This window comes from Salmo salar, chromosome ssa02 (genome assembly GCF_905237065.1).
Source record: "Salmo salar chromosome ssa02, Ssal_v3.1, whole genome shotgun sequence".
NCBI classification, from domain to species: Eukaryota; Metazoa; Chordata; class Actinopteri; order Salmoniformes; family Salmonidae; genus Salmo; species Salmo salar.
In genome coordinates, this window is record NC_059443.1 from 4432547 (window position 1) to 4458625 (window position 26079).

At 40.6% G+C, this 26079-nt stretch overlaps 1 protein-coding gene across 5 annotated transcripts in view; it reads right to left on the bottom strand.

Annotated features, from left to right (window-relative positions):
* LOC106572945 (F-actin-uncapping protein LRRC16A) overlaps nucleotides 1–26079 on the bottom strand; it is a 307628-nt gene that overhangs the window by 7029 nt on the left and 274520 nt on the right. For all 5 annotated transcript variants that reach the window (XM_045696617.1, XM_045696616.1, XM_045696613.1 and 2 more), the window contains 7 exons: nucleotides 12521–12587; nucleotides 10726–10937; nucleotides 8297–8406; nucleotides 7620–8091; nucleotides 6692–6734; nucleotides 5909–6150; nucleotides 2022–2177 (listed from right to left, as the gene is read on the bottom strand). In XM_045696617.1, the coding sequence (XP_045552573.1) occupies nucleotides 5909–6150; nucleotides 6692–6734; nucleotides 7620–8091; nucleotides 8297–8406; nucleotides 10726–10937; nucleotides 12521–12587 (1146 nt within the window). In that variant the 3' untranslated portion in view covers nucleotides 2022–2177. The remainder of the gene's footprint in view (nucleotides 1–2021; nucleotides 2178–5908; nucleotides 6151–6691; nucleotides 6735–7619; nucleotides 8092–8296; nucleotides 8407–10725; nucleotides 10938–12520; nucleotides 12588–26079) is intronic.

The window sequence follows — 26079 nt, forward strand, 5'->3', positions numbered from 1 at the left end:
ATTATATAATTATTTGTGCCCTGGTCCTATAAGAGCTCTTTGTCACTTCCCACGAGCCGGGTTGTGACAAAAACTCACTCATTCCTGTTTAATAAATGTATCGTATAGTGTGTGTATGGCAGGCTTACAATGATGGCAAAAAACAACATTTCAGAGTGCTCTGACCCTGGTGCTAGAGGGGGTACGTAGCTGGAGGTTGAACGTTTGAAGGGGTACGGGACTATAAAAAGTTTGGGAACCACTGTTCTAGAGAGACAACACTAATACATGAAGATAATACTAAATGAGATAGAGAAGCTTAATTACAGCTGGTGTAGTAGATTGGATAATAATGTTGGCCAGTGCTAGTGAGAAAAACCACAGAGATACATCCTAGCCTATCTATCTATGAGGAAAACCACAGAGATAAATCCTAGCCTATCTATCTATGATAAAAACCAGAGATAAATCCTAGTCTATCTATGAGGAAAACCACAGAGATAAATCCTAGCCTATCTATCTATGAGGAAAACCACAGAGATAAATCCTAGCCTAGTCTATCTATGAGGAAAACCACAGAGATATATCCTAGTCTATCTATGAGGAAAACCACAGAGATAAATCCTAGCCTATCTATCTATGAGGAAAACCACAGAGATAAATCCTAGCCTATCTATCTATGAGGAAAACCACAGAGATAAATCCTAGCCTATCTATCTATGAGGAAAACCACAGAGATAAATCCTAGCCTATCTATCTATGAGAAAAACCACAGAGATAAATCCTAGCCTATCTATCTATGAGGAAAACCACAGAGATAAATCCTAGCCTATCTATCTATGAGGAAAACCACAGAGATAAATCCTAGCCTATCTATCTATGAGGAAAACCACAGAGATATATCCTAGTCTATCTATGAGGAAAACCACAGAGATAAATCCTAGCCTATCTATCTATGAGAAAAACCACAGAGATAAATCCTAGCCATCTATCTATGAGGAAAACCACAGAGATAAATCCTAGCCATCTATCTATGAGGAAAACCACAGAGATAAATCCTAGCTTATCTATCTATGAGAAAAACCACAGAGATAAATCCTAGCCTATCTATCTATGAGGAAAACCACAGAGATAAATCCTAGCCTATCTATCTATGAGGAAAACCACAGAGATAAATCCTAGCCTATCTATCTATGAGAAAAACCACAGAGATAAATCCTAGCCTATCTATCTATGAGGAAAACCACAGAGATAAATCCTAGCCTATCTATCTATGAGGAAAACCACAGAGATAAATCCTAGCCTATCTATCTATGAGGAAAACCACAGAGATATATCCTAGTCTATCTATGAGGAAAACCACAGAGATAAATCCTAGCCTATCTATCTATGAGAAAAACCACAGAGATAAATCCTAGCCATCTATCTATGAGGAAAACCACAGAGATAAATCCTAGCCATCTATCTATGAGGAAAACCACAGAGATAAATCCTAGCCTATCTATCTATGAGAAAAACCACAGAGATAAATCCTAGCCTATCTATCTATGAGGAAAACCACAGAGATAAATCCTAGCCTATCTATCTATGAGGAAAACCACAGAGATAAATCCTAGCCTATCTATCTATGAGGAAAACCACAGAGATAAATCCTAGCCTATCTATCTATGAGGAAAACAGTAATCTATGAAGGATTAATGATATCTATCTACAAGACAAAGGCTACGTCCAAAATGACATTGTATGAGACTATTCACTTGGAATAAGATGGAACGGCAAACTTAGCAAAAAAAGAGTTAAAATGTAGCTGTAGTTGTGATTGTGCATTTTTTCAATGCAGTAAGGATAATCTATTCTGCTGTCAGATACATCTCTCTCTCTACTGAGAACAGACACAGTTTGAGGGAAACAGAGGCCTGCGCATTAGGGCTAAATAGCCTCTCCTTCCAGGCTTCCTCAACCGCAAAGTGATGAACGACACCTGGAAGTATGATAGTGCGTGACTAGGTGTGTTCCTACCTGGATGGGTAAAGGTAACCTACCTGCCTGAGCAGAGGGGTTTCTGTTGCTCCCCGTGCCCCCCAGTAGAGGACTGCCCTGTCCCTCCTTGTCCTTGTCCAAGGGGACCCTCTTCAGGCTGTAAGGCAGCATTGCACCCTTGGGAGACACATTCCCTCCAGGGGAGTCACAGACCTCATCTGGCAGACAGAAAGAGAAACAGTATCAGAACTACATCAAGGTTTCTATTGTCCCAAAACCAGGACAGGTGTGTGTTAAATGTCCAGGTTAAGATATGTCATTTATTGTTGTTTACGTAGTTGATGACAGCGACAGGAAGCCAGATTAGTTGGCATCCCAGGTGAAGATCTGTGGTCTATTGAAAGGCAGAAGGTGTCCAGCCTCAGGCCCCAGAATATTACTATTACACTATCCCTAGATCTTTTAACAGATTTAACATCCAGGGGCTAGATAGTTCTAGATCTATAACAGCTTTAACATCCAGGGGATAGATAGTTCTAGATCTTTAACAGCTTTAACATCCAGGGGCTAGATAGTTCTAGATCTTTAACAGCTTTAACATCCAGGGGCTAGATCGTTTCTAGATCTTTAACATCCAGGGGCTAGATAGTTCTAGATCTTTAACAGCTTTAACATCCAGGGGCTAGATAGTTCTAGATCTTTAACAGCTTTAACATCCAGGGGCTAGATAGTTCTAGATCTTTAACAGCTTTAACATCCAGGGGCTAGATAGTTCTAGATCTTCAACAGCTTTAAAATCCAGGGGCTAGATAGTTCTAGATCTTTAACAGCTTTAAAATCCAGGGGCTAGATAGTTCTAGATTTTCAACAGCTTTAAAATCCAGTGGCTAGATAGTTGTAGATCTTTAAAATCCAGTGGCTAGATAGTTGTAGATCTTTAACATCCATGGGCTAGATAGTTCTAGATCTTTAACCTCCAGGGGCTAGATAGTTCTAGACCTTTAACATCCAGGGACTAGATAGTTGTAGATCTTTAACATCCAGGGGCTAGATAGTTGTAGATCTTTAACATCCAGGGGCTAGATAGTTGTAGATCTTTAACATCCAGGGGCTAGATAGTGTCCTAGTATCCCCCCTATGCTCCTGTCCTCCATACCACTGGAATAATATATATATATATATTGTTTATCTGTATCTATGCTCCTGTCCTCCATACCACTGGAATAAAATGTATATATATATTGTTTATCTGATCCATACTGTATCTATGCTCCTGTCCTCCATACCACTGGAATAAAATATATATATATTGTTTATCTGATCCATACTGTATCTATGCTCCTGTCCTCCATACCACTGGAATAAAATGTATATATATTGTGTTTATCTGATCCATACTGTATCTATGCTCCTGTCCTCCATACCATAGGAATAAAATGTATATATATTGTTTATCTGATCCATACTGTATCTATGCTCCTGTCCTCCATACCACTGGAATAAAATGTATATATATTGTTTATCTGATCCATACTGTATCTATGCTCCTGTCCTCCATACCACTGGAATAAAATGTATATATATTGTTTATCTGATCCATACTGTATCTATGCTCCTGTCCTCCATACCACTGGAATAAAATGTATATATATTGTGTTTATCTGATCCATACTGTATCTATGCTCCTGTCCTCCATACCATAGGAATAAAATGTATATATATTGTTTATCTGATCCATACTGTATCTATGCTCCTGTCCTCCATACCACTGGAATAAAATGTATATATATTGTTTATCTGATCCATACTGTATCTATGCTCCTGTCCTCCATACCACTGGAATAAAATGTATATATATTGTGTTTATCTGATCCATACTGTATCTATGCTCCTGTCCTCCATACCATAGGAATAAAATGTATATATATTGTTTATCTGATCCATACTGTATCTATGCTCCTGTCCTCCATACCACTGGAATAAAATGTATATATATTGTTTATCTGATCCATACTGTATCTATGCTCCTGTCCTCCATACCACTGGAATAAAATGTATATATATTGTTTATCTGATCCATACTGTATCTATGCTCCTGTCCTCCATACCACTGGAATAAAATGTATATATATTGTGTTTATCTGATCCATACTGTATCTATGCTCCTGTCCTCCATACCACTGGAATAAAATGTATATATATTGTGTTTATCTGATCCATACTGTATCTATGCTCCTGTCCTCCATACCATAGGAATAAAATGTATATATATTGTTTATCTGATCCATACTGTATCTATGCTCCTGTCCTCCATACCACTGGAATAAAATGTATATATATTGTTTATCTGATCCATACTGTATCTATGCTCCTGTCCTCCATACCACTGGAATAAAATGTATATATATTGTTTATCTGATCCATACTGTATCTATGCTCCTGTCCTCCATACCACTGGAATAAAATATATATATATTGTTTATCTGATCCATACTGTATCTATGCTCCTGTCCTCCATACCACTGGAATAAAATGTATATATATTGTTTATCTGATCCATACTGTATCTATGCTCCTGTCCTCCATACCACTGGAATAAAATGTATATATATTGTGTTTATCTGATCCATACTGTATCTATGCTCCTGTCCTCCATACCATAGGATAAAATGTATATATATTGTTTATCTGATCCATACTGTATCTATGCTCCTGTCCTCCATACCACTGGAATAAAATGTATATATATTGTTTATCTGATCCATACTGTATCTATGCTCCTGTCCTCCATACCACTGGAATAATATATATATATATTGTTTATCTGATCCATACTGTATCTATGCTCCTGTCCTCCATACCATAGGAATAAAATGTATATATATTTTGTTTATCTGTATCTATGCTCCTGGCTGTTCACTATACCACAGGAATAAAACAAAAATACAGTATCAATCTGTGTTATGTAAACGCTCCATACTCTACCAACAGGGCCTGAAGTTACCACACACCACCTGCCAAACGTGAGTCTGTCTCACCAGCCACTGTGGAGGGTGGTTGGCTCCACAGTGCATTTGGGAATAAAAATAGTCAAGTATGATCACATTTATAGTAAAATAAATGCTGCAGTAGCTGTTTTCAAAGTATTTAGGGACATTTTGTTTCATAGCTGGTAAATTAATTGCACAAAGTCAAAGAACTACAAATCCTATATAGGCTTTTCCACCTCGCTCTGCAACACTGCCTGGCTGGGGTGAAGAGCTGGTGCACGTGACACATTCCCTCCAGCCATGTTGTTTTTCTGTGTTTGACTTTCAACAGCTAGAGAAGAGAAGACAACGCTTCTACTAGTCAGACTCAATCTCACAGGCACTAACATGACTGACTTCACGCTACCACGGTAACCGCCCGCCCTTAAAGGGGAAAAAATAACAATATTCAATCAACCACATTAGTTACTTCTTACTAGTAACACATGTGCTGTTTAAGAAGCATTACAAAGAATGTTCATCTGTTTTTGTGTGTGTTTTGTTAGTGTAATTTTAAATGAAATAAAAACATTTTGGCTGGTACCAATTTCTCTGTCTACCAATTCTCCTGGCTGTTATCCATACTAATGGAAGGATATAAGAATATCCAGTATATGGGTACATCTCGTTGCTCCATATTACAGGCCTACCTATGCTCCTGGCTGTTATCCATACTAATGGAAGGATATAAGAATATCCAGTATATGGGTACATCTCGTTGCTCCATATTACAGGCCTACCTATGCTCCTGGCTGTTATCCATACTAATGGAAGGATATAAGAATATCCAGTATATGGGTACATCTCAATGCCCCATATTACAGGCCAACCTATGCTCCTGGCTGTTATCCATACTAATGGAAGCATATAATAATATCCAGTATATGGGTACATCTCAATGCTCCATATTACAGGCCTACCTATGCTCCTGCTACTGCTGGTGCGCGGCTTCTGAAGGATGGAGGGTCGGGCAGCGAGGGCTGGCTTGGTGCCCTGAAGAGGGGGTTTAGGACTGGAACTGGAGGTAATGCGGTTTCTAGGGACCGTCTCTGGTTTGGCCTCCCCACCACGAGGGCTCTTCTCTGGGGAGCCGACCAGCACCACCCCTCTGCCTTGGAGCCACCTGGAGACCTGCTCTCTGTTGGGATAGGCTGGCCCTTCACTGCGCACACACATTATCAAATCAAAATGGTATTTATCACATGTGCCGAATACAACAGGTGTAGGTAGACCTTACAGTGAAATGCTTACTTACAAGCCCTTAACCAACAATGCCGTTTTAAGAAAAATAAGTGTTAAGAAAGTATTCACTGAAATAAACTGAAGTAAAAAATGAATAAATAAAATTAAAAAATAGATAAATAACAAATAATTAAGGAGCAACAATAAAATAACAGTAGTGAGGCTATATAGTCGGGCACACATGGCCATTCACAGGACACACAGAAGTCAACAAGTCACACAAATCATTCACAAAACGAGTCTTCTCGTTCAGTCACTAACTGTACAAACTTCATTACCTTCAGTCACGGTCACATGCAAACACATGCATGAGTTCATGTCCAAGATCAGCTTCAATTTGACAGTCTAAATAAAGGCAGTCAGGGTGAATCAATACACATCTGTGGTCCAGGAAATATAGTCTCCCACGTCATGTGATTCCCACTCTGTAAACATAAACAAGCCAGTAGAGATGAACTCACCGCTGCCACTGCTGTCTGGACTGGACGACTGGTCATACTGGTCCTGGGGGAGACAGACAGACAACCCTGGGTTCAGTCACAGCATCTACTATAGATCAACCTACTAATACTGTGGACGTTACTGTCTCCTATCTACTTAGCGTCCCAGCTAGCTCTTAGCATACAATACGTGTTGTGCTGTATTTATTTCCAGCAGCAGGTGGTGCTGTAGTGTAACAGAGTGACTGGGCTTAGGTCCAGCCATACAGCCCAGCACCATGATCCCGCCAACAGATGGCACATGACAGCCCGCTTGGACTTTGCCAAAAGGCACCTAAAGGATTCTCAGACCACGAGAAACAATATTCTCTGGTCTGATGAAACCAAGATTGAACTCTTTGGCCTGAATGCCAAGCGTCACGCCTGGAGGAAACCTGGCACCATCCCTACGGTGAAGCATGGTGATGGCAGCATCATGCTGTGGGGATGTTTTTCAGAGACAGCGACTGGGAGACTAGTCAGGATCGACGGAAAGATGAACAGAGCAAAGTACAGAGAGATCCTTGATGAAAACCTGCTAAAATAGCTGTGCAGCAACACTCCCCATCCAACCTGACAGAGCTTGAGAGGATTTGCAGAGAAGAATGGGATAAACTCCCCAAATGCAGGTGTGCCAAGCTTGTAGCATCATACCCAAGAAGACTCCAGGCTGTAATCATTGCCAAAGGTGCTTCAACAGATTAGGGCCTAATTCATTTAATTCAATGGACTGATTCTCTTATATGAACTATAACTCAGTAAAATAGTTGAAATTGTTGCATGTTGCATTTATATTTTTGTTCAGTATATAAACCAGTACAGACAGTTACAGTAATATATTACCTTTGATTCACCAGTACAGACAGATGTAGTTACAGTAATATATTACTTTTGATTCACCAGTACTGACCTTATGTGATCCGAAGGTCCGTCTCTCCTGCTTGGCCTTCATCTCCGCCAGGAGTCCAGTCCCCATCACCTGCACCCCGTAGCGCCTCCCCCCCTGGGGACTACCCTTACTGTCCCCATCTGACACCTCATCCATAGAGTCTGGGGTCCGGAGCTCCTCAGACCGGTCTGAGCTGCTGCTGCAGTCCAGGGGTTGGGTGAGCTGGCTGGGATGGGTGGGCTGGGTCTTGGCCTCCTTGACCTTGGTTGGTGGTTCTGGAGCTTGGCTCTTCAGGGAGGCCTTAGGGGAGGAAGGTCCCTCGGGGACGGTGGTTACTGGAGCTGGGGTTTGGGCTGGAGCTGGGGTAGACTGGTTCTTCTCTGACTTGTCTTTGTCTGAAGACTTGGAGGTGCGAGACTTGATGAGGTTGAGGAAACCTCCTTTACTCTTCTTCTTCTCCCCATCCTGGGAGTCTGAAGTCTTTAGGGAACGTCTGAGAGGGGGAAGGAGGGGGAAGAAGAGAGGGGGGAGTGAGAGAGAGAGGGAGAGCGAAAGAGAGGAGTGAGAGACGGAGAGAGAGGGGAGTGGGAGACAGAGAGAGAGCGAGAGAGTTAACCTTTTCAATATAAACATGGCTGAAAGAGCAAGAGGACTGAAAGAGCAAGTAATTTTTCATAGTGATGAGTCGTAACACTTACTTCGAGTCCATCTTGGTGACTTTCTTGGAGAAGAACTCGTCCACCCCCTCATCAACCCTTCCATGCAGGCCGTTCTGCTCTCCGTCCTGAGACGTGGTGCTGCTGATTTGCTGTGAAGTAAAAATACAGGGTTGTTATAACACCATGACAATACAGGGTTGTTATAACACCATACCACTACAGGGTAGTTATAACACCATACCAATACAGGGTTGTTATAACACCATACCAATACAGGGTTGTTATAACACCATGACAATACAGGGTTGTTATAACACCATGACAATACAGGGTTGTTATAACACAATACCACTACAGGGTTGTTATAACCCCATGACAATACAGGGTTGTTATAACACCATGACAATACAGGGTTGTTATAACACCATACCAATACAGGGTTGTTATAACACCATGCCACTACTGGGTTGTTATTATACCATACCACTACAGGGTTGTTATAACACCATGACAATACAGGGTTGTTATAACACCATACCACTACAGGGTTGTTATAACACCATACCACTACAGGGTTGTTATAACACCATGACAATACAGGGTTGTTATTACACCATACCACTACAGGGTTGTTATAACACCATACCACTACAGGGTTGTTAAAACACCATGACAATACAGGGTTGTTATAACACCATGACAATACAGGGTTGTTATAACACAATACCACTACAGGGTTGTTATAACACAATACCAATACAGGGTTGTTATAACACCATACCAATACAGGGTTGTTATAACACCATGACACTACAGGGTTGTTATAACACCATGACAATACAGGGTTGTTATAACACCATACCACTACAGGGTTGTTATAACACCATGACAATACAGGGTTGTTATAACACAATACCACTACAGGGTTGTTATAACACCATACCACTACAGGGTTGTTATAACACCATACCACTACAGGGTTGTTATAACACCATACCACTACAGGGTTGTTATAACACCATGCCACTACAGGGTTGTTATAACACCATGCCACTACTGGGTTGTTATTATACCATACCACTACAGGGTTGTTATAACACCATGACAATACAGGGTTGTTATAACACCATGACAATACAGGGTTGTTATTACACCATACCACTACAGGGTTGTTATAACACCATACCAATACAGGGTTGTTATAACACCATGACAATACAGGGTTGTTCTAACACAATACCACTACAGGGTTGTTCTAACACAATACCACTACAGGGTTGTTATAACACAATACCACTACAGGGTTGTTATAACACAATACCACTACAGGGTTGTTATAACACCATGACAATACAGGGTTGTTATTACACCATACCACTACAGGGTTGTTATAACACCATGACAATACAGGGTTGTTATAACACCATGACAATACAGGGTTGTTATAACACCATACCACTACAGGGTTGTTATAACACCATACCACTACAGGGTTGTTATAACACCATACCACTACAGGGTTGTTATAACACCATGACAATACAGGGTTGTTATAACACAATACCACTACAGGGTTGTTATAACACCATACCACTACAGGGTTGTTATAACACCATGACAATACAGGGTTGTTATAACACAATACCACTACAGGGTTGTTATAACACAATACCACTACAGGGTTGTTATAACACCATGACAATACAGGGTTGTTATAACACCATGACAATACAGGGTTGTTATAACACCATACCACTACAGGGTTGTTATAACACCATGACAATACAGGGTTGTTATAACACAATACCACTACAGGGTTGTTATAACACCATGCCACTACAGGGTTGTTATTACACCATACCACTACAGGGTTGTTATAACACCATGACAATACAGGGTTGTTATAACACCATACCAATACAGGGTTGTTATAACACCATACCAATACAGGGTTGTTATAACACCATGACAATACAGGGTTGTTATAACACCATACCAATACAGGGTTGTTATAACACCATATCAATACAGGGTTGTTATAACACCATGACAATACAGGGTTGTTATAACACCATGACAATACAGGGTTGTTATAACACCATGACAATACAGGGTTGTTATAACACCATACCACTACAGGGTTGTTATAACACCATAACAATACAGGGTTGTTATAACACCATGCCAATACAGGGTTGTTATAACACCATACCACTACAGGGTTGTTATAACACCAAGACAATACAGGGTTGTTATAACACATGACAGATAAACTACTTTATAAAGTAAGAAAGGGCTAGTTGTGTGTTTGAGAACAAGAGTAAAACTTTGTTCTAAAATAAACCCCATACTCACGCCAAAGGTTCTCACTCTGGGGTTCTTGTTAGAACTAAATCATTGACATCTACCTTATGGACTGTGCTGTTCTGCTCATTATCCCACCAGTAACTCACAGTGGTGATACTCACCGGTATCTTACTGGACTGCATCTTCTTGTTCCTGCGAGGCCGTAGTTTGGTGAAGTGCTGCAGCTTCTTGGCCTCGTCTGAGGGCAGTTCTCCCATGGCCCCTGACGGTCTCTTCTCTAACCTAGAGAGGCTAGGAGCAGGGGAAGGTGCAGGAGGGTCCTCTGTGTGGATAGGAACATCTTCCAGGGCCTTGTCAAGGTCAAACTCCATCTCTACAAGATCAGAGGTCGCAGGTTATAGACAGGTCAGAGGATTACATACTGTACATGGTGAGATAATTATGAATAAGTAAGCATTTTGCAGTTTAGGTGTATCATATTTAGTTAGTTCATACGTTTATTATCTTACTAGTAACACTATGTCATGAAACACACTTCACAAAACAAATTTCTGCATTTATAAATGTCTTCTATCTAAAACATAGTTATATAAAACAAAAGAAGAAAACTCTCTGTCAGAACCTAAAACTAGAGGTATGTTATCTAGAGCCAGCTCTCTGTCAGAACCTAAAACTAGAGGTATGTTATCTAAACCAGCTCTCTGTCAGAACCTAAAACTAGAGGTATGTTATCTAAACCAGCTCTCTGTCAGAACCTAAAACTAGAGGTATGTTATCTAAACCAGCTCTCTGTCAGAACCTAAAACTAGAGGTATGAATCTAAACCAGCTCTCTGTCAGAACCTAAAACTAGAGGTATGTTATCTAAACCAGCTCTCTGTCAGAACCTAAAACTAGAGGTATGTTATCTAAACCAGCTCTCTGTCAGAACCTAAAACTAGAGGTATGTTATCTAAACCAGCTCTCTGTCAGAACCTAAAACTAGAGGTATGTTATCTAAACCAGCTCTCTGTCAGAACCTAAAACTAGAGGTATGTTATCTAGAGCCAGCTCTCTGTCAGAACCTAAAACTAGAGGTATGTTATCTAGAGCCAGCTCTCTGTCAGAACCTAAAACTAGAGGTATGTTATCTAAACCAGCTCTCTGTCAGAACCTAAAACTAGAGGTATGTTATCTAAACCAGCTCTCTGTCAGAACCTAAAACTAGAGGTATGTTATCTAGAGCCAGCTCTCTGTCAGAACCTAAAACTAGAGGTATGTTATCTAGAGCCAGCTCTCTGTCAGAACCTAAAACTAGAGGTATGTTATCTAAACCAGCTCTCTGTCAGAACCTAAAACTAGAGGTATGTTATCTAAACCAGCTCTCTGTCAGAACCTAAAACTAGAGGTATGTTATCTAAACCAGCTCTCTGTCAGAACCTAAAACTAGAGGTATGTTATCTAAACCAGCTCTCTGTCAGAACCTAAAACTAGAGGTATGTTATCTAAACCAGCTCTCTGTCAGAACCTAAAACTAGAGGTATGTTATCTAGAGCCAGCTCTCTGTCAGAACCTAAAACTAGAGGTATGTTATCTAAACCAGCTCTCTGTCAGAACCTAAAACTAGAGGTATGTTATCTAAACCAGCTCTCTGTCAGAACCTAAAACTAGAGGTATGTTATCTAGACCAGCTCTCTGTCAGAACCTAAAACTAGAGGTATGTTATCTAAACCAGCTCTCTGTCAGAACCTAAAACTAGAGGTATGTTATCTACAGCCAGCTCTCTGTCAGAACCTAAAACTAGAGGTGTGTTATCTAAACCAGCTCTCTGTCAGAACCTAAAACTAGAGGTATGTTATCTAGTTCATTATTTATCAGCTTCTAGTACAGGCAGTAGTAACACAACAACAATCTGTCATGGTCCACACGTCACAACGTTGATCTGATACTAGCTGTCTGCTTGGTCGAGGAGACTCACCGAAGGCACGAGAAACTGGACGGAGCATTCTACTGTGGATGCTTTTCCTCTTGGACTTGGGAGTCATCTGGAAAGAACACAGATATTTACTCATAAGAGACGCCATAACTACTATCACCAAAACCTTCTGATACTCAGCCAGCCCTCTTACAGTAGACTGGGATGTCCATCTTCATCCACAGACACAAAACACACTTCACTGAGTGTAATGTGTCAATGCTGCATTTGAATTCAACACATCATTTCAATACTAGTTTGCGTAAAAGATGAAGTGATCTTTATCTTGTTCGGTTTTTCCCCTCTCGCTACCAAAACAAAACCAAACCAAAAATGAGGACAGAACACTAACTGACAGGAGATGTGTACTGCTGCATCAATATTGACAGGACAGAACACTAACTAACAGGAGATGTGTACTGCTGCATCAATATTGACAGGACAGAACACTAACTAACAGGAGATGTGTACTGCTGCATCAATATTGACAGGACAGAACACTAACTAACAGGAGATGTGTACTGCTGCATCAATATTGACAGGACAGAACACTAACTAACAGGAGATGTGTACTGCTGCTCAGACAGAAACTAACTAACAGGAGATGTGTACTGCTGCATCAATATTGACAGGACAGAACACTAACTAACAGGAGATGTGTACTGCTGCATCAATATTGACAGGACAGAACACTAACTAACAGGAGATGTGTACTGCTGCATCAATATTGACAGGACAGAACACTAACTAACAGGAGATGTGTACTGCTGCATCAATATTGACAGGACAGAACACTAACTAACAGGAGATGTGTACTGCTGCATCAATATTGACAGGACAGAACACTAACTAACAGGAGATGTAAGCATAACTCTAACGGCAACCTTTAAAAGTCCTGACCATTACCCTAAATGACATTTCACATCCCCACTCTTTACACACTGAATGAGATTTTTTTTAAATCATAAAACACGAGGGTGAAACAATAATAAAGCTTTGTGCTAGAGATGTGATACACTTGGCCAGCTCTTTTTAACTGGAGAGAAAGAGAGAAAGAGAGAGAGAGCCAGAGAGAGAGAGAGCCAGAGAGAGAGAGAGACAGAGCCAGAGAGAGAGCGAGAGAAAGAGAGCCAGAGAGAGAGTGAGAAAAAGAGAGCCAGAGAGAGAGAGAGAGAGAGCCAGAGAGAGAGAACAGAGAGAGAGAGACAGAGAGAGAGAGACAGAGAGAGAGAGACAGAGAGAGAGAGCCAGAGAGAGAGAGAGAGAGAGAGAGAGAGAGAGAGCCAGAGAGAGAGAGACAGAGAGAGAGAGCCAGAGAGAGAGAGAGAGAGAGCCAGAGAGAGAGAGCCAGAGAGAGAGAGACAGAGAGAGAGAGACAGAGAGAGAGAGCCAGAGAGAGAGAGAGAGAGAGAGAGAGAGAGCCAGAGAGAGAGACAGAGAGAGAGAGAGCGCCAGAGAGAGAGAGAGAGAGCCAGAGAGAGAGACAGAGAGAGAGAGAGCGCCAGAGAGAGAGAGAGAGCCAGAGAGAGAGACAGAGAGAGAGAGAGCGCCAGAGAGAGAGAGCGAGAGCTCTTGGCCAGTACCATCCAGATCTCCTTGGTTATTTCATCTTTCAGGATCTGAGCCCTTGGTCACAAAACTACTTCTAATCAGTATCTCTGATACAATAACTGTCTGTTCCCCATCACCCCAGCATAACCATAATCCTCTTTCCTATCAGATATATATCATACAGTATCAACACAATCATCTATGGATGCTTCTCATGAATATACCAGAGATGGAGATTTGACACACAGTGAGTGAAGTGAAGACAACAGTATTTCAGGTGACATTGTGACACTGTGTGTGACATCATGACCAGGTGAACATGGAACACAACATGTGGTGTTCCAGCAGTGCAGTGTGGAATGATGCAATGAGGGAGGGGTATTGCATCAGGAGTTTGACAAACAAATACTTGCAACAAGATATGATCTCTCCCCGCGCCGGGCCCCACTGTCCTATCTCCCCGCGCCAGGCCCCACTGTCCTATCTCCCCGCGTCAGGCCCCACTGTCCTATCTCCCCGCGTCAGGCCCCACTGTCCTATCTCCCCGCGCCAGGCCCCACTGTCCTATCTCCCCGCGCCAGGCCCCACTGTCCTATCTCACCGCGTCAGGCCCCACTGTCCTATCTCCCCGCGTCAGGCCCCACTGTCCTATCTCACCGCGCCAGGCCCCACTGTCCTCTCTCCCCGCGCCAGGCCCCACTGTCCTCTCTCCCGCGCCAGGCCCCACTGTCCTCTCTCCCCGCGCCAGGCCCCACTGTCCTCTCTCCCCGCGCCAGGCCCCACTGTCCTCTCTCCCCGCGCCAGGCCCCACTGTCCTCTCTCCCCGCGCCAGGCCCCACTGTCCCCTCTCCCCGCGCTTCAGGCCCCACTGTCCCATCTCTCCGCGCTTCAGGCCCCACTGTCCCATCTCACCGCTTCAGGCCCCACTGTCCCATCTCTCCGCTTCAGGCCCCACTGTCCCATCTCACCGCATCAGGCCCCACTGTCCCATCTCACCGCATCAGGCCCCACTGTCCTATCTCACCGCGTCAGGCCCCACTGTCCTATCTCACCGCATCAGGCCCCACTGTCCTATCTCACCGCGCCAGGCCCCACTGTCCTCTCTCCCCGCGCCAGGCCCCACTGTCCTCTCTCCCCGCGCCAGGCCCCACTGTCCTATCTCACCGCGTCAGGCCCCACTGTCCTATCTCACCGCGTCAGGCCCCACTGTCCTATCTCACCGCGCCAGGCCCCACTGTCCTATCTCACCGCGTCAGGCCCCACTGTCCTATCTCACCGCGTCAGGCCCCACTGTCCTATCTCACTGTGTCAGGCCCCACACGCTCACCATCTGACAGATAAAAACTCTTGTGTCTTGTTCAAAAGATGCTTTTCATCAAATCCTGTTTCAGTGTGAACAGAGATTTTCATCTCTTGAAGAGATTAAAATGGCCTCAATCTCTAACCGGACCAGGTCTGAACCAACAGATCCAACTCAGTAGTCAGTTCACGTTGGGCCAGGCTGGGCAGAGAGGGAGGCAAGGGAGGGAGAGAGGCAGGGGAGGAAGGGAGGAAGGGAAGAGTGGAGGGGAGGGCTAGTGTCTGTCGGGCCAGTTTCCCCTCAGGGCTGCCACATTCTGATGGCTCAGATAAAATGAGAGAGAGAGAGAGAGAGAGAGAGAGAGAGAGAGAGAGAGAGAGAGAGAGAGAGGACTGAACAAGGATGGTCTTTGTGTTACTGTACCAGCTAGTGGACAGACAGACATACAGAACAGGGTGGGTGAGAGAAAGACTGAAAAATAGTGAGAGAGAGTCGAGAGTTACTTACACTGGTGCAGCATAGAGTCTCCATGATGCAAAGGTTGAAAGAGAAGGAGGGAAGGAAGGAAGGAAAGAAGGAAGGAAGGAAGGAAGGAAGGAAGGAAGGAAGGAAGGAAGGAAGGAAGGAAGGAAGGAAGGAAGGAAGGAAGGAAGGAAGGAAGGAAGGAAGGAGAGAAAAGAGCAGAAAAGAAGGGAAAGGAGAGAAGATAAAGGCTCAATGAATTCAGAAGAAAAATGAAAAGACACTGGAGAGAGAGAACTCTATAGGTAGATCATTAGAGAGAGAGAACTCTATAGGTAGATCATTAGAGAGAGAGAGAGAACTCTATAGGTAGATCATTAGAGAGAGAGAGAGAACTCTATAGGTAGATCATTAGAGAGAGAGAGAACTCTATAGGTAGATCATTAGAGAGAGAGAACTCTATAGGTAGATCATTAGAGAGAGAGAACTCTATAGGTAGATCATTAGAGAGAGAGAGAACTCTATAGGTAGATCATTAGAGAGAGAGAACTCTATAGGTAGATCATTAGAGAGAGAGAACTCTATAGGTAGATCATTAGAGAGAGAGAACTCTATAGGTAGATCATTAGAGAGAGAGAACTCTATAGGTAGATCATTAGAGAGAGAGAACTCTATAGGTAGATCATTAGAGAGAGAGAACTCTATAGGTAGATCATTAGAGAGAGAGAACTCTATAGGTAGATCATTAGAGAGAGAGAACTCTATAGGTAGATCATTAGAGAGAGAGAACTCTATAGGTAGATCATTAGAGAGAGAGAACTCTATAGGTAGATCATTAGAGAGAGAGAGAACTCTATAGGTAGATCATTAGAGAGAGAGAGAGAGAACTCTATAGGTAGATCATTAGAGAGAGAGAGAGAACTCTATAGGTAGATCATTAGAGAGAGAGAGAACTCTATAGGTAGATCATTAGAGAGAGAGAGAACTCTATAGGTAGATCATTAGAGAGAGAGAGAACTCTATAGGTAGATCATTAGAGAGAGAGAGAACTCTATAGGTAGATCATTAGAGAGAGAGAGAACTCTATAGGTAGATCATTAGAGAGAGAGAGAACTCTATAGGTAGATCATTAGAGAGAGAGAACTCTATAGGTAGATCATTAGAGAGAGAGAGAACTCTATAGGTAGATCATTAGAGAGAGAGAGAACTCTATAGGTAGATCATTAGAGAGAGAGAGAACTCTATAGGTAGATCATTAGAGAGAGAGAGAACTCTATAGGTAGATCATTAGAGAGAGAGAACTCTATAGGTAGATCATTAGAGAGAGAGAGAACTCTATAGGTAGATCATTAGAGAGAGAGAGAACTCTATAGGTAGATCATTAGAGAGAGAGAGAACTCTATAGGTAGATCATTAGAGAGAGAGAGAGAGATAACTCTATAGGTAGATCATTAGAGAGAGAGATAACTCTATAGGTAGATCATTAGAGAGAGAGAGAACTCTATAGGTAGATCATTAGAGAGAGAGAGAACTCTATAGGTAGATCATTAGAGAGAGAGAACTCTATAGGTAGATCATTAGAGAGAGAGAACTCTATAGGTAGATCATTAGAGAGAGAGAGAACTCTATAGGTAGATCATTAGAGAGAGAGAGAACTCTATAGGTAGATCATTAGAGAGAGAGAACTCTATAGGTAGATCATTAGAGAGAGAGAACTCTATAGGTAGATCATTAGAGAGAGAGAGAACTCTATAGGTAGATCATTAGAGAGAGAGAACTCTATAGGTAGATCATTAGAGAGAGAGAACTCTATAGGTAGATCATTAGAGAGAGAGAACTCTATAGGTAGATCATTAGAGAGAGAGAACTCTATAGGTAGATCATTAGAGAGAGAGAACTCTATAGGTAGATCATTAGAGAGAGAGAACTCTATAGGTAGATCATTAGAGAGAGAGAGAACTCTATAGGTAGATCATTAGAGAGAGAGAACTCTATAGGTAGATCATTAGAGAGAGAGAGAACTCTATAGGTAGATCATTAGAGAGAGAGAGAACTCTATAGGTAGATCATTAGAGAGAGAGAACTCTATAGGTAGATCATTAGAGAGAGAGAGAGAACTCTATAGGTAGATCATTAGAGAGAGAGAACTCTATAGGTAGATCATTAGAGAGAGAGAGAACTCTATAGGTAGATCATTAGAGAGAGAGAACTCTATAGGTAGATCATTAGAGAGAGAGAAACTCTATAGGTAGATCATTAGAGAGAGAGAGACTCTATAGGTAGATCATTAGAGAGAGAGAACTCTATAGGTAGATCATTAGAGAGAGAGAACTCTATAGGTAGATCATTAGAGAGAGAGAGAACTCTATAGGTAGATCATTAGAGAGAGAGAGAACTCTATAGGTAGATCATTAGAGAGAGAGAACTCTATAGGTAGATCATTAGAGAGAGAGAACTCTATAGGTAGATCATTAGAGAGAGAGAACTCTATAGGTAGATCATTAGAGAGAGAGAACTCTATAGGTAGATCATTAGAGAGAGAGAACTCTATAGGTAGATCATTAGAGAGAGAGAACTCTATAGGTAGATCATTAGAGAGAGAGAACTCTATAGGTAGATCATTAGAGAGAGAGAACTCTATAGGTAGATCATTAGAGAGAGAGAACTCTATAGGTAGATCATTAGAGAGAGAGAACTCTATAGGTAGATCATTAGAGAGAGAGAGAACTCTATAGGTAGATCATTAGAGAGAGAGAACTCTATAGGTAGATCATTAGAGAGAGAGAGAACTCTATAGGTAGATCATTAGAGAGAGAGAACTCTATAGGTAGATCATTAGAGAGAGAGAAACTCTATAGGTAGATCATTAGAGAGAGAGAGAACTCTATAGGTAGATCATTAGAGAGAGAGAACTCTATAGGTAGATCATTAGAGAGAGAGAGAGAACTCTATAGGTAGATCATTAGAGAGAGAGAACTCTATAGGTAGATCATTAGAGAGAGAGAACTCTATAGGTAGATCATTAGAGAGAGAGAACTCTATAGGTAGATCATTAGAGAGAGAGAGAACTCTATAGGTAGATCATTAGAGAGAGAGAACTCTATAGGTAGATCATTAGAGAGAGAGAACTCTATAGGTAGATCATTAGAGAGAGAGAAACTCTATAGGTAGATCATTAGAGAGAGAGAACTCTATAGGTAGATCATTAGAGAGAGAGAACTCTATAGGTAGATCATTAGAGAGAGAGAACTCTATAGGTAGATCATTAGAGAGAGAGAACTCTATAGGTAGATCATTAGAGAGAGAGAACTCTATAGGTAGATCATTAGAGAGAGAGAACTCTATAGGTAGATCATTAGAGAGAGAGAACTCTATAGGTAGATCATTAGAGAGAGAGAACTCTATAGGTAGATCATTAGAGAGAGAGAACTCTATAGGTAGATCATTAGAGAGAGAGAGAACTCTATAGGTAGATCATTAGAGAGAGAGAGAGAGAACTCTATAGGTAGATCATTAGAGAGAGAGAACTCTATAGGTAGATCATTAGAGAGAGAGAACTCTATAGGTAGATCATTAGAGAGAGAGAGAACTCTATAGGTAGATCATTAGAGAGAGAGAACTCTATAGGTAGATCATTAGAGAGAGAGAACTCTATAGGTAGATCATTAGAGAGAGAGAGAACTCTATAGGTAGATCATTAGAGAGAGAGAACTCTATAGGTAGATCATTAGAGAGAGAGAAACTCTATAGGTAGATCATTAGAGAGAGAGAGAACTCTATAGGTAGATCATTAGAGAGAGAGAACTCTATAGGTAGATCATTAGAGAGAGAGAGAACTCTATAGGTAGATCATTAGAGAGAGAGAGAACTCTATAGGTAGATCATTAGAGAGAGAGAACTCTATAGGTAGATCATTAGAGAGAGAGAACTCTATAGGTAGATCATTAGAGAGAGAACTCTATAGGTAGATCATTAGAGAGAGAGAACTCTATAGGTAGATCATTAGAGAGAGAGAGAACTCTATAGGTAGATCATTAGAGAGAGAGAACTCTATAGGTAGATCATTAGAGAGAGAGAGAACTCTATAGGTAGATCATTAGAGAGAGAGAACTCTATAGGTAGATCATTAGAGAGAGAGAACTCTATAGGTAGATCATTAGAGAGAGAGAACTCTATAGGTAGATCATTAGAGAGAGAGAGAGAGAGAGAGAGATAACTCTATAGGTAGATCATTAGAGAGAGAGAGAACTCTATAGGTAGATCATTAGAGAGAGAGAACTCTATAGGTAGATCATTAGAGAGAGAGAACTCTATAGGTAGATCATTAGAGAGAGAGAACTCTATAGGTAGATCATTAGAGAGAGAGAACTCTATAGGTAGATCATTAGAGAGAGAGAGAACTCTATAGGTAGATCATTAGAGAGAGAGAACTCTATAGGTAGATCATTAGAGAGAGAGAACTCTATAGGTAGATCATTAGAGAGAGAGAGAACTCTATAGGTAGATCATTAGAGAGAGAGAACTCTATAGGTAGATCATTAGAGAGAGAGAACTCTATAGGTAGATCATTAGAGAGAGAGAGAACTCTATAGGTAGATCATTAGAGAGAGAGAACTCTATAGGTAGATCATTAGAGAGAGAGAGAACTCTATAGGTAGATCATTAGAGAGAGAGAACTCTATAGGTAGATCATTAGAGAGAGAGAGAACTCTATAGGTAGATCATTAGAGAGAGAGAACTCTATAGGTAGATCATTAGAGAGAGAGAGAACTCTATAGGTAGATCATTAGAGAGAGAGAACTCTATAGGTAGATCATTAGAGAGAGAGAACTCTATAGGTAGATCATTAGAGAGAGAGAACTCTATAGGTAGATCATTAGAGAGAGAGAACTCTATAGGTAGATCATTAGAGAGAGAGAGAACTCTATAGGTAGATCATTAGAGAGAGAGAGAACTCTATAGGTAGATCATTAGAGAGAGAGAGAACTCTATAGGTAGATCATTAGAGAGAGAGAACTCTATAGGTAGATCATTAGAGAGAGAGAACTCTATAGGTAGATCATTAGAGAGAGAGAACTCTATAGGTAGATCATTAGAGAGAGAGAACTCTATAGGTAGATCATTAGAGAGAGAGAACTCTATAGGTAGATCATTAGAGAGAGAGAACTCTATAGGTAGATCATTAGAGAGAGAGAGACTCTATAGGTAGATCATTAGAGAGAGAGAGAACTCTATAGGTAGATCATTAGAGAGAGAGAACTCTATAGGTAGATCATTAGAGAGAGAGAACTCTATAGGTAGATCATTAGAGAGAGAGAGAGAGAGAACTCTATAGGTAGATCATTAGAGAGAGAGAACTCTATAGGTAGATCATTAGAGAGAGAGAACTCTATAGGTAGATCATTAGAGAGAGAGAACTCTATAGGTAGATCATTAGAGAGAGAGAGAACTCTATAGGTAGATCATTAGAGAGAGAGAACTCTATAGGTAGATCATTAGAGAGAGAGAACTCTATAGGTAGATCATTAGAGAGAGAGAACTCTATAGGTAGATCATTAGAGAGAGAGAACTCTATAGGTAGATCATTAGAGAGAGAGAACTCTATAGGTAGATCATTAGAGAGAGAGAAACTCTATAGGTAGATCATTAGAGAGAGAGAGAACTCTATAGGTAGATCATTAGAGAGAGAGAGAACTCTATAGGTAGATCATTAGAGAGAGAGAACTCTATAGGTAGATCATTAGAGAGAGAGAACTCTATAGGTAGATCATTAGAGAGAGAGAGAACTCTATAGGTAGATCATTAGAGAGAGAGAACTCTATAGGTAGATCATTAGAGAGAGAGAGAACTCTATAGGTAGATCATTAGAGAGAGAGAACTCTATAGGTAGATCATTAGAGAGAGAGAGAACTCTATAGGTAGATCATTAGAGAGAGAGAACTCTATAGGTAGATCATTAGAGAGAGAGAGAAACTCTATAGGTAGATCATTAGAGAGAGAGAACTCTATAGGTAGATCATTAGAGAGAGAGAACTCTATAGGTAGATCATTAGAGAGAGAGAACTCTATAGGTAGATCATTAGAGAGAGAGAGAACTCTATAGGTAGATCATTAGAGAGAGAGAACTCTATAGGTAGATCATTAGAGAGAGAGAACTCTATAGGTAGATCATTAGAGAGAGAACTCTATAGGTAGATCATTAGAGAGAGAGAACTCTATAGGTAGATCATTAGAGAGAGAGAACTCTATAGGTAGATCATTAGAGAGAGAGAACTCTATAGGTAGATCATTAGAGAGAGAGAAACTCTATAGGTAGATCATTAGAGAGAGAGAACTCTATAGGTAGATCATTAGAGAGAGAGAACTCTATAGGTAGATCATTAGAGAGAGAGAACTCTATAGGTAGATCATTAGAGAGAGAGAACTCTATAGGTAGATCATTAGAGAGAGAGAGAACTCTATAGGTAGATCATTAGAGAGAGAGAGAACTCTATAGGTAGATCATTAGAGAGAGAGAGAGAACTCTATAGGTAGATCATTAGAGAGAGAGAACTCTATAGGTAGATCATTAGAGAGAGAGAGACTCTATAGGTAGATCATTAGAGAGAGAGAGAACTCTATAGGTAGATCATTAGAGAGAGAGAACTCTATAGGTAGATCATTAGAGAGAGAGAGAACTCTATAGGTAGATCATTAGAGAGAGAGAACTCTATAGGTAGATCATTAGAGAGAGAGAGAACTCTATAGGTAGATCATTAGAGAGAGAGAACTCTATAGGTAGATCATTAGAGAGAGAGAACTCTATAGGTAGATCATTAGAGAGAGAGAACTCTATAGGTAGATCATTAGAGAGAGAGAGAGAACTCTATAGGTAGATCATTAGAGAGAGAGAACTCTATAGGTAGATCATTAGAGAGAGAGAAACTCTATAGGTAGATCATTAGAGAGAGAGAGAGAACTCTATAGGTAGATCATTAGAGAGAGAGAACTCTATAGGTAGATCATTAGAGAGAGAGAACTCTATAGGTAGATCATTAGAGAGAGAGAGAACTCTATAGGTAGATCATTAGAGAGAGAGAACTCTATAGGTAGATCATTAGAGAGAGAGAACTCTATAGGTAGATCATTAGAGAGAGAGAACTCTATAGGTAGATCATTAGAGAGAGAGAACTCTATAGGTAGATCATTAGAGAGAGAGAACTCTATAGGTAGATCATTAGAGAGAGAGAAACTCTATAGGTAGATCATTAGAGAGAGAGAACTCTATAGGTAGATCATTAGAGAGAGAGAACTCTATAGGTAGATCATTAGAGAGAGAGAACTCTATAGGTAGATCATTAGAGAGAGAGAGAACTCTATAGGTAGATCATTAGAGAGAGAGAACTCTATAGGTAGATCATTAGAGAGAGAGAACTCTATAGGTAGATCATTAGAGAGAGAGAACTCTATAGGTAGATCATTAGAGAGAGAGAGAACTCTATAGGTAGATCATTAGAGAGAGAGAGAACTCTATAGGTAGATCATTAGAGAGAGAGAACTCTATAGGTAGATCATTAGAGAGAGAGAGAACTCTATAGGTAGATCATTAGAGAGAGAGAACTCTATAGGTAGATCATTAGAGAGAGAGAGAACTCTATAGGTAGATCATTAGAGAGAGAGAACTCTATAGGTAGATCATTAGAGAGAGAGAACTCTATAGGTAGATCATTAGAGAGAGAGAACTCTATAGGTAGATCATTAGAGAGAGAGAACTCTATAGGTAGATCATTAGAGAGAGAGAACTCTATAGGTAGATCATTAGAGAGAGAGAACTCTATAGGTAGATCATTAGAGAGAGAGAGAAACTCTATAGGTAGATCATTAGAGAGAGAGAACTCTATAGGTAGATCATTAGAGAGAGAGAACTCTATAGGTAGATCATTAGAGAGAGAGAGAACTCTATAGGTAGATCATTAGAGAGAGAGAGAACTCTATAGGTAGATCATTAGAGAGAGAGAACTCTATAGGTAGATCATTAGAGAGAGAGAACTCTATAGGTAGATCATTAGAGAGAGAGAGACTCTATAGGTAGATCATTAGAGAGAGAGAACTCTATAGGTAGATCATTAGAGAGAGAGAGAGAACTCTATAGGTAGATCATTAGAGAGAGAGAACTCTATAGGTAGATCATTAGAGAGAGAGAGAACTCTATAGGTAGATCATTAGAGAGAGAGAGAACTCTATAGGTAGATCATTAGAGAGAGAGAAACTCTATAGGTAGATCATTAGAGAGAGAGAGAACTCTATAGGTAGATCATTAGAGAGAGAGAACTCTATAGGTAGATCATTAGAGAGAGAGAGAAACTCTATAGGTAGATCATTAGAGAGAGAGAAGAACTCTATAGGTAGATCATTAGAGAGAGAGAGAACTCTATAGGTAGATCATTAGAGAGAGAGAACTCTATAGGTAGATCATTAGAGAGAGAGAGAACTCTATAGGTAGATCATTAGAGAGAGAGAACTCTATAGGTAGATCATTAGAGAGAGAGAGAACTCTATAGGTAGATCATTAGAGAGAGAGAAACTCTATAGGTAGATCATTAGAGAGAGAGAACTCTATAGGTAGATCATTAGAGAGAGAGAACTCTATAGGTAGATCATTAGAGAGAGAGAGAGAACTCTATAGGTAGATCATTAGAGAGAGAGAGAACTCTATAGGTAGATCATTAGAGAGAGAGAAACTCTATAGGTAGATCATTAGAGAGAGAGAGAACTCTATAGGTAGATCATTAGAGAGAGAGAGGAGACTCTATAGGTAGATCATTAGAGAGAGAGAACTCTATAGGTAGATCATTAGAGAGAGAGAACTCTATAGGTAGATCATTAGAGAGAGAGAGAACTCTATAGGTAGATCATTAGAGAGAGAGAACTCTATAGGTAGATCATTAGAGAGAGAGAACTCTATAGGTAGATCATTAGAGAGAGAGAACTCTATAGGTAGATCATTAGAGAGAGAGAACTCTATAGGTAGATCATTAGAGAGAGAGAGAACTCTATAGGTAGATCATTAGAGAGAGAGAGAGTGATAACTATAGGTAGATCATTAGAGAGAGAGAGAACTCTATAGGTAGATCATTAGAGAGAGAGAACTCTATAGGTAGATCATTAGAGAGAGAGAACTCTATAGGTAGATCATTAGAGAGAGAGAGAACTCTATAGGTAGATCATTAGAGAGAGAGAACTCTATAGGTAGATCATTAGAGAGAGAGAACTCTATAGGTAGATCATTAGAGAGAGAGAACTCTATAGGTAGATCATTAGAGAGAGAGAACTCTATAGGTAGATCATTAGAGAGAGAGAACTCTATAGGTAGATCATTAGAGAGAGAGAGAACTCTATAGGTAGATCATTAGAGAGAGAGAGAACTCTATAGGTAGATCATTAGAGAGAGAGAGAACTCTATAGGTAGATCATTAGAGAGAGAGAGAACTCTATAGGTAGATCATTAGAGAGAGAGAACTCTATAGGTAGATCATTAGAGAGAGAGAGAACTCTATAGGTAGATCATTAGAGAGAGAGAACTCTATAGGTAGATCATTAGAGAGAGAGAGAACTCTATAGGTAGATCATTAGAGAGAGAGAACTCTATAGGTAGATCATTAGAGAGAGAGAAACTCTATAGGTAGATCATTAGAGAGAGAGAAACTCTATAGGTAGATCATTAGAGAGAGAGAACTCTATAGGTAGATCATTAGAGAGAGAGAACTCTATAGGTAGATCATTAGAGAGAGAGAACTCTATAGGTAGATCATTAGAGAGAGAGAAACTCTATAGGTAGATCATTAGAGAGAGAGAGAACTCTATAGGTAGATCATTAGAGAGAGAGAGAACTCTATAGGTAGATCATTAGAGAGAGAGAACTCTATAGGTAGATCATTAGAGAGAGAGAACTCTATAGGTAGATCATTAGAGAGAGAGAGAACTCTATAGGTAGATCATTAGAGAGAGAGAAACTCTATAGGTAGATCATTAGAGAGAGAGAGAACTCTATAGGTAGATCATTAGAGAGAGAGAGAGAACTCTATAGGTAGATCATTAGAGAGAGAGAACTCTATAGGTAGATCATTAGAGAGAGAGAACTCTATAGGTAGATCATTAGAGAGAGAGAAGAACTCTATAGGTAGATCATTAGAGAGAGAGAGAACTCTATAGGTAGATCATTAGAGAGAGAGAACTCTATAGGTAGATCATTAGAGAGAGAGAGAACTCT